Source organism: Phalangium opilio, unplaced genomic scaffold (assembly GCF_054372755.1).
Source record: "Phalangium opilio isolate 3A_F unplaced genomic scaffold, DU_Popi_V2 ptg000070l_1, whole genome shotgun sequence".
In the NCBI taxonomy this organism is placed as follows: Eukaryota; Metazoa; Arthropoda; class Arachnida; order Opiliones; family Phalangiidae; genus Phalangium; species Phalangium opilio.
Genome location: NW_028324182.1, coordinates 3388620 through 3402046, shown reverse-complemented (window position 1 = coordinate 3402046; position 13427 = coordinate 3388620). Strand labels below are relative to the sequence as shown.

At 36.1% G+C, this 13427-nt stretch overlaps 3 protein-coding genes across 4 annotated transcripts; 1 reads left to right on the top strand and 2 right to left on the bottom strand.

Annotated features, from left to right (window-relative positions):
* Window positions 1-4606: 4606 nt before the first annotated feature.
* Window positions 4607-6689, top strand: LOC149661117 (protein roadkill-like). Of its 2 annotated transcripts, none has more exons than XM_089842540.1 (2): window positions 4607-4683; window positions 4955-6689. In XM_089842540.1, the coding sequence occupies exon 2, from the start codon at window positions 4964-4966 to the stop codon at window positions 5978-5980; it is 1017 nt and encodes a 338-aa protein (XP_089698666.1). In that variant the 5' UTR covers window positions 4607-4683; window positions 4955-4963; the 3' UTR covers window positions 5981-6689. The 2 variants fall into 2 exon arrangements, with proteins under 2 accessions (XP_089698666.1, XP_089698665.1); XM_089842539.1 differs by having other exon boundaries at window positions 4610-4783.
* A 2274-nt stretch (window positions 6690-8963) lies between these two features.
* Window positions 8964-9553, bottom strand: LOC149661116 (uncharacterized). The gene is made up of 3 exons (XM_089842510.1): window positions 9420-9553; window positions 9159-9362; window positions 8964-9099 (listed from the first exon to the last, which is right to left on the bottom strand). The coding sequence occupies exons 1-3, from the start codon at window positions 9483-9485 to the stop codon at window positions 8995-8997; spliced, it is 375 nt and encodes a 124-aa protein (XP_089698636.1). The 5' UTR covers window positions 9486-9553; the 3' UTR covers window positions 8964-8994.
* LOC149661115 (uncharacterized) lies at window positions 9021-12093 on the bottom strand. Its single transcript, XM_089842507.1, has 3 exons — window positions 11923-12093; window positions 11667-11858; window positions 9021-11594 (listed from the first exon to the last, which is right to left on the bottom strand). Exons 1-3 carry the CDS (start codon window positions 11983-11985, stop codon window positions 9711-9713), a joined length of 2139 nt encoding a protein of 712 aa, XP_089698633.1. The 5' UTR covers window positions 11986-12093; the 3' UTR covers window positions 9021-9710.
* Between the last annotated feature and the right edge of the window lie 1334 nt (window positions 12094-13427).

Below are 13427 nucleotides of genomic sequence, written 5' to 3'. Positions count from 1 at the left end.
CGTGTTTGGTTTAATATACACTACTTAAATAGTTAATAACTAGCTATTATCTCACTTAAATTCGGGGTGTCTACAACACACTATTTTACAGATTCATGGGTGCCTCCAAATATACTATTTTACAGAAAATGCTTATATTTAAGTTAATTACCGATCAAATAATTTCAAATTACCTACATCTACTAAGAATATTACGCTCTATAATATAAACGCGTTTAAAAATTAATTTCTATCAAATATACTTAAATTTAAGGGTGCATACAGATTTTGTACTCGGGAAAAGATGACTTACAGGAGGCACTATTTACAGAAAATGCGATTATTTAAGTTAATTACTGGTCAAATTAATTCAAATTTACTATACATAATCAGAAACGTGTTTGGTTTAATATACACTACTTAAATAGTTAATAACTAGCTATTTTCTCACTTAAATTCGGGGTGTCTACAACACACTATTTTACAGATTCATGGGTGCCTCCAAATATACTATTTTACAGAAAATGCTTATATTTAAGTTAATTACCGATCAAATTATTTCAAATTACCTACATCTACTAAGAATATTACGCTCTATAATATAAACGCGTTTAAAAATTTATTTCTACCAAATATACTTAAATTTAAGGGTGCATACAGATTTTGTACTTGGGAAAAGATGACTTACAGGAGGCACTATTTTACAGAAAATGCGATTATTTAAGTTAATTACTGGTCAAATTAATTCAAATTTACTATACATAATCAGAAACGTGTTTGGTTTAATATACACTACTTAAATAGTTAATAACTAGCTATTTTCTCACTTAAATTCGGGGTGTCTACAACACACTATTTTACAGATTCATGGGTGCCTCCAAATATACTATTTTACAGAAAATACTTATATTTAAGTTAATTACCGATCAAATTATTTCAAATTACCTACATCTACTAAGAATATTACGCTCTATAATATAAACGCGTTTAAAAATTTATTTCTACCAAATATACTTAAATTTAAGGGTGCATACAGATTTTGTACTTGGGAAAAGATGACTTACAGGAGGCACTATTTTACAGAAAATGCGATTATTTAAGTTAATTACTGGTCAAATTAATTCAAATTTACTATACATAATCAGAAACGTGTTTGGTTTAATATACACTACTTAAATAGTTAATAACTAGCTATTTTCTCACTTAAATTCGGGGTGTCTACAACACACTATTTTACAGATTCATGGGTGCCTCCAAATATACTATTTTACAGAAAATGCTTATATTTAAGTTAATTACGAGTAGCAATCATACTTAAACTGAGGAAGGCAACAAGACTTTCGTAATCTTGTCTACTGGGGTAAGAATTTTACCAAAATGTGAATATTTAAGTTAATTAAGTATGAAATTAAATCTAACTTGGATTATAATGCTATTTGAGTGTGATGTTCAAATTAAACACTATAAAAAGTAAATTGTGCCAATTAAACTTACGGTAAGGGTGCCTTCAAAATATTGCTAAAGGAAAACTACGGCCACAGCGGTTTGAACTGTCCAAAATGCTTTTATTTAACATAACTATTAAAGTAATGAAATTTAATTTGTTAATGTGTCATATGAATGTGGTGCTCAATTTAAACGCAATTTAATGTTAATTGCGAGCAATTATTCTCAAATATAAGTTGCCCACAACTTACATAATACAATTTTACATAACCTGCGTGCCTACGAGACACAATTTTACGAAAACGCTTTCATTTCACTTAATTTGGATGGAATTCAATCTAAGTTGGTACATATACATTTATGATTGCGCTGATTAATTTAAACGCGATTTAAAGTTAATTCTGAGCAATTATTCTCAAATATAAGTGGCCTACAAATTTTGAATTTTACATAACCTGGGTGTCTACAACTTTTGAATTTTACATAACCTGGGTGCCTACAAGACACTATTTTATCAGAACGCTTTCATTTAACTTAATTTTGGATGGAATTCAATCTAAGTTGGTACATATATATTTGAGATTGCGACGATTAATTTAAAGGCAACACAGTTTCTCGATGCAACTACCCTTTTTGAAACACTCTGTATAAATTAACGTAATAATTTTTGTAAGTTTTGTTAATGGTTTTGATGTTATTTTAGCAATTTAAAACAACAGCACTCTTCCGTTTTGAACTATTAAATTATTAAATAACAAAAGAATTAACACAACAGTTATCCAGGAAAAAATTGGTGTGATGGGTTATATTGGAGAAATTTGATCACATTAAAATTTATTAAATATGACGCAAAACAATAGGACTAGGGCGCTTACTAGACCCAAAAGCTATCATCTGTGTGGGCTAATTATTTTTGGATTACATGATATGGGGTATACAAGTTACTAGTACCCCTAGCACGTGACGTGATTTATTAAAGGCCCCTCGACAACTATGCGTTTTACAAAGCGCGATAGACAATACACCCTTTCGACGGGAAAAGGGGGTAGGCAACCCTAAGTATCCGGAGATACAAGAGAGTTGCTCTAGTGCTGTGTTTGTGCACTCTCAGATCCAAAACACCCACAGCGGTGGGGCTAAAAAGCGAGATGGAAGGCAGAGTTTTACCCCGCGCCTTTCCCTCTTAGACTCGTAACTTGTAAAACGCATAGTTGTCGAGGGGCCATTAATAAATCACGTCACGTGCTAGGGGTACTAGAAACTTGTATACCCCATATCATGTAATCCAAAAATAATTAGCCCACACAGATGATAGCTTTTGGGTCTAGTAAGCGCCCTAGTCCTATTGCTTTGCGTCATATTTAATAAATTTTAATGTGATCAAATTTCTCCAATATAACCCATCACACCAATTTTTTCCTGGATAACTGTTGTGTTAATTCTTTTGTTATTTAATAATTTAATAGTTCAAAACGGAAGAGTGCTGTTGTTTTAAATTGCTAAAATAACATCAAAACCATTAACAAAACTTACAAAAATTATTACGTTAATTTATACAGAGTGTTTCAAAAAGGGTAGTTGCATCGAGAAACTGTGTTGCCTTTAAATTAATCGTCGCAATCTCAAATATATATGTACCAACTTAGATTGAATTCCATCCAAAATTAAGTTAAATGAAAGCGTTCTGATAAAATAGTGTCTTGTAGGCACCCAGGTTATGTAAAATTCAAAAGTTGTAGACACCCAGGTTATGTAAAATTCAAAATTTGTAGGCCACTTATATTTGAGAATAATTGCTCAGAATTAACTTTAAATCGCGTTTAAATTAATCAGCGCAATCATAAATGTATATGTACCAACTTAGATTGAATTCCATCCAAATTAAGTGAAATGAAAGCGTTTTCGTAAAATTGTGTCTCGTAGGCACGCAGGTTATGTAAAATTGTATTATGTAAGTTGTGGGCAACTTATATTTGAGAATAATTGCTCGCAATTAACATTAAATTGCGTTTAAATTGAGCACCACATTCATATGACACATTAACAAATTAAATTTCATTACTTTAATAGTTATGTTAAATAAAAGCATTTTGGACAGTTCAAACCGCTGTGGCCGTAGTTTTCCTTTAGCAATATTTTGAAGGCACCCTTACCGTAAGTTTAATTGGCACAATTTACTTTTTATAGTGTTTAATTTGAACATCACACTCAAATAGCATTATAATCCAAGTTAGATTTAATTTCATACTTAATTAACTTAAATATTCACATTTTGGTAAAATTCTTACCCCAGTAGACAAGATTACGAAAGTCTTGTTGCCTTCCTCAGTTTAAGTATGATTGCTACTCGTAATTAACTTAAATATAAGCATTTTCTGTAAAATAGTATATTTGGAGGCACCCATGAATCTGTAAAATAGTGTGTTGTAGACACCCCGAATTTAAGTGAGAAAATAGCTAGTTATTAACTATTTAAGTAGTGTATATTAAACCAAACACGTTTCTGATTATGTATAGTAAATTTGAATTAATTTGACCAGTAATTAACTTAAATAATCGCATTTTCTGTAAAATAGTGCCTCCTGTAAGTCATCTTTTCCCAAGTACAAAATCTGTATGCACCCTTAAATTTAAGTATATTTGGTAGAAATAAATTTTTAAACGCGTTTATATTATAGAGCGTAATATTCTTAGTAGATGTAGGTAATTTGAAATAATTTGATCGGTAATTAACTTAAATATAAGTATTTTCTGTAAAATAGTATATTTGGAGGCACCCATGAATCTGTAAAATAGTGTGTTGTAGACACCCTGAATTTAAGTGAGATAATAGCTAGTTATTAACTATTTAAGTAGTGTATATTAAACCAAACACGTTTCTGATTATGTATAGTAAATTTGAATTAATTTGACCCGTAATTAACTTAAATATAAGCATTTTCTGTAAAATAGTAAGTTGTAGTCACCCTTAAATTTAAGTAAATTAGTTCGGAATTAAGTTTTAAAATGGTTTATAATATAGATCATAGTTTACTTATTATATATATGCAATTTTGAACCAGTTTCACCGGTAATTAACTTAAATATAAGTCTTTTTCTATAAAACTACTGCTATAGTAGTTTTCCTACTGAGGGCACTTGTAGGCACTTTCTGTAATTCTGTAAAAAAGTGGCGGCCTTTAATAACGTAAATAAAAATCGGAAAAATAAAGATTTGCGCGTTTGGCAATTGTGAAAGTGATTCAAGGAAATTAAAACGTAAAAACATATTTGTACCCTTAAATAAATAAATAAATAAATTGTACCCTTCCCAAAAACGTCACATTTGTTTACGTTTTACGGCGGTGCGCGTCACGTTGTAAGCAGAAAAAATGTCCCAGTTTCTAGACCTTCACCCAGTTTCTAGTCCTTCCTTACGTCCTTCTAAAATGAGCACTTATCTTTATCACAGACTTTCTAGATAAGTGGTTATTTATCTTATCATTGATTTTGGAAACCTAAACATTCATTTTTTCCGCGTATTTGAAAGAGTCGAGACATGGCGAACAACAATAACAACGAAACCGAGAACAATTCTCGTTCTTCAGCCTCTGAAAACGAAGAAATTCTTCGCTTAAAGAAACAAGCTCTCTCGTTGCGCATCCATTTGAAAGGAGGAAAGCTTGCGTGGAATGTTCATTTAAAATGCCTTAATAGCCAAAACAAACCAGTAGTTCGACCATGGGAGATTACAGCTGACTGGACAGACGCGTGGCTTTCAATAATTGGCGAGGACACAACCGATGATAACACCAAGTACCACAAATCCTTCTGCAGTGTTGAAGTTTACGCAAATAAATGGCGAAAAGCTTATTCGTGTCAACAAACGCTCCAAGGACCTGAATGTCGAAAATTCGCTTTCAATCAATTTGCCGACCGGGAAGAAATGGACAAAGTCTTTAAACCCGTTTCACTAGTCGTGGTTAAGGTAACGCTGGGCATAGAGGACGACATGATCGATGGTATCGATCAATTGGAAGTCAGTAATTTCATGAACAGTGACTTTCTAAGCGACTGCGTCATCAAAACGGAACAGAAAGACTTTCCTTGTCACAAAGTGTTACTGGCAGCGAAGTCCATTTACTTCAAAACAATGTTCTCGAACAACATGAAGGAAGAGAACGAAAATCGAATTGACTGGACGACAGTGTTCGACGCGGAGACCGTCGAAGATCTACTCCATTTCATCTACACGACAAAAATGCCACCGAACATCGACAACACTTGCTTCACTTTAATACACGCCGCTTATCTCTGTTCCCTAAAAGATCTACAAGAGATTTGTGGTGAACGTTTGGAAACGCTGATAAACCATGAAAATGCCGTCGACATTCTGTTAATTGCGAAAAAATACGAAATAAGGAGCCTTAAAGAAGTCGCCGTTAATTTTATCGCTCCTCAGAAAGAAGAGATCTTCAAGACAACTGCTTGGAATGACGCTAATTTGGAAATTGTACGTGAGATGTTTAGTGCTGCAATGGATGTAGTAGTCTTCCAGAAGAAACTAAAGAAATAAATAGTTCCATTAAATTTGGTTCAGACTTTTTTTTTTTTTTTGATTTTAAACGCGGACGACAAGAATCTCATCAACCATTCCCATATTAATTATCAAAATAAGCGCGTATCCTAAACGAAAGCTCTGTTTAAAACTGCTTAGTATTAGTTAAATCTTAATTAACGTTTTGTATCATTAAAGGCCGACTTCCATCGAAAAGAGTTCTAGCGAACTGAAAATCGAGCATCAAGACTAAGAATGGAGCGACCGTGCCGATTTTCGAATTCCCGCTGGGGTAAAAGTTGGAATGGTTTGACCACGTGCAATGTGGTTCTAGCCAACTGGAGATACGCAATAGAGTAATGGCACCTACTTGCCTTTGACTGTATTAAGCTCTATGAGTAGTTAACATGGAGTGCCACTACTCTATAGAGAATTTGCTTCAGGGGAAAGCGAAAATTCGAGAGTAAATAAATTTAAAAGGATTTCTATTGTTCATCTTCAGTTGGCTAGAACCACATTGCACGGGCTTTCAGTTAGCGAGAACCCTTCCAAGTTTTGATCCAGCGGGGATTCGAAAATCGGCACGGTCGCTTCATTGTTAGTCTCGATGCTCGGTTTTCAGTTCGCTAGAACCCTTTTCGCTGGAACTCGGCCTTTAATACGAAATTCATTTCTACAACTTGTACTTTTGGACAAAATAAACCATATATACTTATTTCGATTAAAACGTGTGCTATATTCTTAAAGCGTGCTTAAATTTAAATACAGGCTATTCCAAAAAGAGTGGTAGAATCAGGGATAGATGTAATTTTAGAAGCAGGAATGGAGAACGGTTAGTATTTAATTCAGTCCGACTCATAGCCCAGTATAGAGCCCCTCCCTCCAACACGAAATGAAAATTTTAAATTATCTTATTGGCTCACTTAAACTACGTTGCTGACGGGGACGGCGAAAAGTACGTAATTCCTTTTTACCTCTGGCGCTTTGACCCGCCTCTTCTTTCCGGGGAAGGGGGTCCGGGACTTTGACGCGCGCCCAGAAAACTGTTCTCCATTCCTACTTCTAAAATTACATCTATCCCTGGTAGAACCAAGGACTCAATTTCGTTGTGGAAGCAGACGACAAAAAGGTCAATGATTAAAATTAGCACGCGACCTAAACGAAAGCTCCGTTTATAACAATCCTAAATCTTACTTTTTCATCTTCTAAATTAATCAATTACTCAATGTTAATTACCGTTTTTTTGGATCATTACTAGGGCTATAGATGGTTTTCACACATGTAGAATTCGTACCATTTACACCAGGAGACCGGGCTACCTGGAGGACAAAAAGTAGACCGATTTCTGTTCTCCAGGTAGACCGGCCTACTGGTGTAAATGGTATGAATCCTCCATGTGTGAAAACTATCTATATTTGTATTTCTTGAACTTGAAACATTAAACAAAACTTACTGCGATGAAAATTTGTACACCAAACCACGTCTAATCAACATCACTTTCAGAGGAACCAACACACAAGATGGGAGACGGCCATCTTAGGTTATTTCGCTGTCGGGGTTCACCCGAGTTCACTACACACGGGGACTCGCGCTGCCTTTAGCGGTGCTTCTTGGTTGGCGCCCATGAAGATGATATCCCCCTCCCCTGTGGTATTTGCTTCTCTACTGGAATTAATTTAAAAATCTATAGCCTTACTGATATCAACTATGCAGTTCGATTCAATTCGCTACGGAGTATCGAATTGTGTCTTGTAAAGTTGTAACAGGCGTTTTAATCAAGAACGCTGAATCACTAAAAGGGACCGGAAAAGCCCGCCTTTCACAGTACAAACAGAGTCCCTTCTAGCATAGCGTAGAGGGACGGGGGATGTGAATTTGGGAAAACTCAAGGCCATTTGGTCTATAGAGTAATTTCTTTCCCATATACGGCAACGTCATAACCCTCTATCTCTTACCTTAGTGATATCCCCCCTCCCCTTCCCTTCCGGGGGCAAATAGTATTCTCTGGTACAAAGTTGCCCCTAACGTAGGGGATACACAGTTCACTCCCCCTCTCAACCGAAATTACTCTAATAGAGTAATTTCGGTTGAGAGGGGGAGTGAATACTAAGGTAAGAGATAGAGGGTTATGACGTGACTCTCCATAAACCTATACACCCTTTCGACGGGAAAAGGGGGGTAGGCAACCCTTAGTATCGGGAGATACAAGGGGGGTTGCTCCAGTATTAGTAATTCTAATTAATTAGTTTGATAAATAAATGGCTAATTTCTAATTGAATTTAATTAGTTTCTATGTCTAATTGCTAATTGGCTAATTAATTAGTTCAAAAATATTTACCTAATTGCTAATTCTAATTCAATTAGTAGTCAGCTAATTAGCACAGCTCTGTAGAAAACTAATACCATAAGTACCATAATTACCCCTGATAAGTAAAACACGCCCGTTGGACTAATCAGTGGCCTGTGCTTCGACAGCGTCAAAATTGAGCATAATCGGAGAAGTAGGCGAATTTAGTCGAAATCTGCGTATAATTATAAAAATATAACTTAAAATCCTAATTGAAAATCATAATTAAACTTGTAAATACTGACCTCTCTGGTATGGGAGTCGAAGTACGCGTTAAACTTCTATGATATCTGCGTCGAAAGAATTTTTAATGGGACTTCTAGCGATTCTACAAAAAAATAAGGAAAGTAAATCTTTATAGAAGTTCATATAGGCGTGTTTCGCTCCACCACTGTTTAGAAACTTTTGGCACAATGTTCTCATCCAATTTGGGGTACTTTTTAAGTCGGGGCTCAGTTCGAAACGTGTGTCCATCATTTTATTAATTAGATTTAAAGATAATTTTGGATAATTACTGAAATTTTTCACAAATCTAGGCTTAGCACCAACAATTTGAGACTTGAAATTAATGTGACGCGTGCGATTTCCTAATGTCTCGTGAAATAAAGTGACAAATGACCCATGAAAGAAATTTTAAATTTTATTGGATAAAACTGACACAATTTAGATTAGTACATTTCTGGTTTCAGTCTGAACTCTTTCTTTTAGTTGGACTTCTTGAAGATCGATTTTGGTTGGTTATTTTACTTGGTATTCCTTTGCAAATTTCATAACTTGCCATCAGTTCAACCTAAGAGGTTGAAATCAATTCACAACCAAACTTGTTTATTGAGCTGTAGTTTAACTCACTTTAAAAGTAATTTTCGGTGGTATTCGGGGCCCAGGTGGGTTTTCCGTAACGCTTTGAAACAATTCTCTAGCAGGTCTTAGTTGGGTGATGTAGTCTTGGAATTGTTCCAACCATTCAGGGCTATTCGATTCATCTCTCACTACATCAGGGTCAAACTCGAAGGCTGCCATGTGAACAAATTCGTTGTTGGATTTTGTATTGATCTTTTAGTGAAAAACATTGTTACATTGGATAACAAAATAATGTTATGACTTACTGACCACACGTATATTGGGACATCTCGACAAATCGTTCAAAAATTCGTTTTCTTGAATTGCGGAAGTCATTTCGTAGTTCGAAAAGAAATAATGAAATTTTGATCTGTTAGGCTTAAAAATAAATTTTAATATTTTGAATCTCGTGCCGCGTTTTGCTCGTGTTCCCGAGCTTCGCGTGAAAATTATGCTACAACTTCGAAAACCATTAAAACAAACCCGAAGTTATATGCAGAAATGTTCGACAGTGAATTTTTCCTTTTTAATGTACACAATTTTGACATTGTTCATATAAATTTAGTGACGTCTAGCCTTAGTTTTGCTACCCTTCTGAGTGGAACTCTTTCTTTTGGTTTGAGGTTTTGTCAATTTTTGGTCTTTTCTTTGGACTACTGTTCTTTGTGGGGTTGAAGGGCTTGAGTTCTTCTCTGTTTGAGAGCGGGTTTGAATCGATTGTGATGAGGATTCCTCGTTATTTTCATCTTTATCGACCCATGATTGGTCTAGCCGCGATTCTTCGTAATACGATTGAGATTCGGCATTCGAAGCTTGAGTAGTCTCAATCGAGGGTTCGTCTTCCTCTTCAATTGGATAATTCTCTGGATCTGGTTGGTATATTTCATACCCCTTGTTCTCATCGTCTATTTCGTAGGTGTCCAGATAGTAAAGATACTCGTAAACATCGTCGACTAAAGCGGCTCCGTCTAAACCTTCGTTCATCTTATTGATAATATAATTACAAGCATTCACGTACGTCCGATAACTGAACGCCAAATGATTGTTGTTTATTCGGCGAATCAAGAGCCACTTTTCTAATTTTTCCGAGATGCCCTTATCACGAAGCATGGAGCGAGCGCGCGCGTATAGTTCTTGCGTGAGCCTTCGTTTTTCATCGGTGTCAAACTCCTCGTACGCCTTTTCTACGTCGCGAATAAGTGATTGTACTTCATCTTTATCAACTGCGTAGTAACCGTGGTATCTCGATCCACGATTAAGTTCCCAATGCAAGAGATCTAACATCCCAGTCGTTGTTAGGTTGTCTTCTTTCCTAGTAAAATCCCAGAAACTGCTAGGGCCCTCGTCAATTCTTGGTCTCTCTGTAGACATGTTCATAGCGTAACCGACTTGTTTGAATGGATGGCTGAATTTCTCGTTGACGCGTTGTTTGGCTCTCAATCTTAAGTAAGGTGACCAGTCGAAGATTCGTGGTTCGTCATCGTAGGAGGGGCTTATACTCTCGTTCGTCTGATTTCCTGGACTGATGTTTTCTTCGGTTTGATTACCTGGACTGATATTTTCTTCAGTTTGATTTCCAGGGTCAGTTTCATCTTCTTCGACGAGTTTAATTGGATAGTTCTCCGGATCTGGTTGGTACACATGACCATGTCCCGCGTAGTCCCTCTCGTAAGTGTCCAAATAGTAAATAAACTCGTAAATGTCCTCAACGTATGTTTCTTTGACATATCCTTCCATCTTCTCTATTGCGTAAGAGCAAGCCTTCATGTACGTATCATAATTGAACTCGAAGAAATTTTCGTTTAGTCTATGAAGTAACAAAGACCGTTCTATCACTTCTGTGATTCCCGCTTTACGACACATGGAGCTGGCGCGCTTCAAGCACTGAGCAACTAGTCGTCGTTTCTCATCGGCATCGAACACCTCATACGCTTTTTTCACGTCCCGTTTAATTGATTCTATCTCATCTTTATCAACACTCTTGTAATCGGAGTACCTTCTCCCACGAGTAAGTTCCCAGTACAAAACGTCCAACAATCCAGTCGTGGTTAGGTTGTCATGCCTTCTAATTAAGTCCCAATAACTGCGATGTCCATCGTCAATTCCAGGTAGCACAGTATCTACGCTCATATTGAAGCCCATTTGTTTGAAAGGATTATTGACGTCATCTTCTACGGGTTCATTGGCTCGCCATTGTAAGTATGGAGTCCATTCGAAGATACGTTCCTCATCATCATAGTTTGTACAGTCATCTGTCTGATTTGTTGAACTGATTTCATCGTTGGCCTGAGTTGGATTGACGAATGTGTTTTCATGGTTGGCCTGAGTTGGACGGACGAATGTGTTTTCATGGTTGGCCTGAGTTGGATAGACGGTGTTTTCTTCGTCAATGAGGGATGACAATTTTCGTTTAAGGTTCTTGGATATGTGAACTTTCATTTCGAACTACACGCGGGAATTAGTGTAAATTTTATTTAGGGAGATTTAATAACGTCTCAACTTGTTTAATACACTTACTTTCAGTGTGACCTTGGGTTTAACTCCTGGCTTGGGTGGTAGGTCGCTCGCTTCTTGAATTAGTTGTTTGACGTATGGCAACTTCATTACCTCGTCTATTAATTGCATTAACATAACTGGACCATCTTTGAGTTTGGTATCCAATTCGAAAGTAATTCCGTGAACTATAGTATCATTAGTTCGTTCCGTGTTCTTCGAAATCAACAAGGAAACTTAATTTAAAAATCCCCTATCAATAATTACACGCCGTACTTACAATTTCAAAGTTGGAGTACTTGGAAAGGTCGTTAAGAAACTTTTCTTGCAAATAGGAATCCATTTCAACCGAAGGACACAAACTTTTCACCTCTGAAACGTTAAAGTAGGCTTAAGCAAAATTTCAATCACAATGGCGCGTGAATTAAATCACGCGCATCTGTAAGCGATACCACGTTGCAAAACGCCAGCCATGACGTAATCATTGGTGGGTAGGATTTCGGTATGAGTGAATAAGGTCAAAAATCATTTTAGAGCAAAATCAAGCACACCATTCGATAGAGCGTAAAATTTAGATCTAAAACAACCCCCGCTTTTGTCATATTTTCAAAAAAAAAAACCAAAAAAGAAAATTTTGCAGTATAGGTGAACAAGGTCAAAAACAGTGTGGAAAACTTCAGAGGGCCAATAATTTGCCACCTTTTCCAACCTAACCTAACCTATTCGTACTCTTAAGTGAAAATGAGCCCTAATGTTAAACATCAATATTTTGGAAAAGGTGGCAATTCTTATGGGGGATAAGACTTTTTTTTTTTTGGAAATTTGAAAAAAGCGGCGGCCATTTTAGATCTAAATTTTACGCTCTATCGAATGGTGTGCTTGATTTTGCTCTAAAATGATTTTTGACCGTATTCACTCATACCGAAATTGTATCCATTGGTGGGTTAAAATCCTAGATAAATTGAACGTGTTTCATAAATATACCAATTTATTTTATTCAAATGACGTTACATTAATTTCGAATTTTTATATTATTTTAAGTTCACAATTAATTTTATTTGATTCACTACATTGAATCATCTTCACTCGTTCCGTACTCTTCACTATCTTTGACCCCGGGCTTAGTTTAGTGGCCCGTGGACTAATGTAACCGGCATTTTCACCCAAAAACGAAGGAGGTGGCGTCTTGTACTCATTTGAAACTGTAAATCGTCCGCGCAGGCTCATATTCAGACCTCCCCTACAGATATCTTGTAGGCTACGGACCAGTGTTGGTGTAATCAGGGCCGGAAATAAGAAAAATTTCTTATAGGACATGTGTCCAGTGACCCCCTGTTTGACTGGAAAATTTATAGGACATTGTCCACTGGAATGTGCAAAAATAGTGTCGCATATCCATAGTCAAGCTATCAAAACTTGGGAAAATTTATTGGTCAAAATGTCCAGTGACCCCCTTAGTTTTTTGAAAAAATTATGGGACATTTTAAAATTTTATTGGACAATGTCCAGTGTCCTGCGCTTATTTCCGGCCCTGGGTGTAATGGAGGCGCGAATGGCGGCCTTCAAGCGCGCCAGTATAGGTTTAGGGTTGTAACTTACAACAATATTTTTGTTGCGACATATATTAAGCAATGATGGATAACGGTACTAATTCATCAATTTATGAAGGTTAAATAAAAATAATCATGAACACTCACGATATTTGTAGCTTAGGCTTCTGCGCCCTGTGCCCATTAGTGTAGCAGGCGAAACCTTAATGTTTACTAATCAGAATTCTGACTGAGA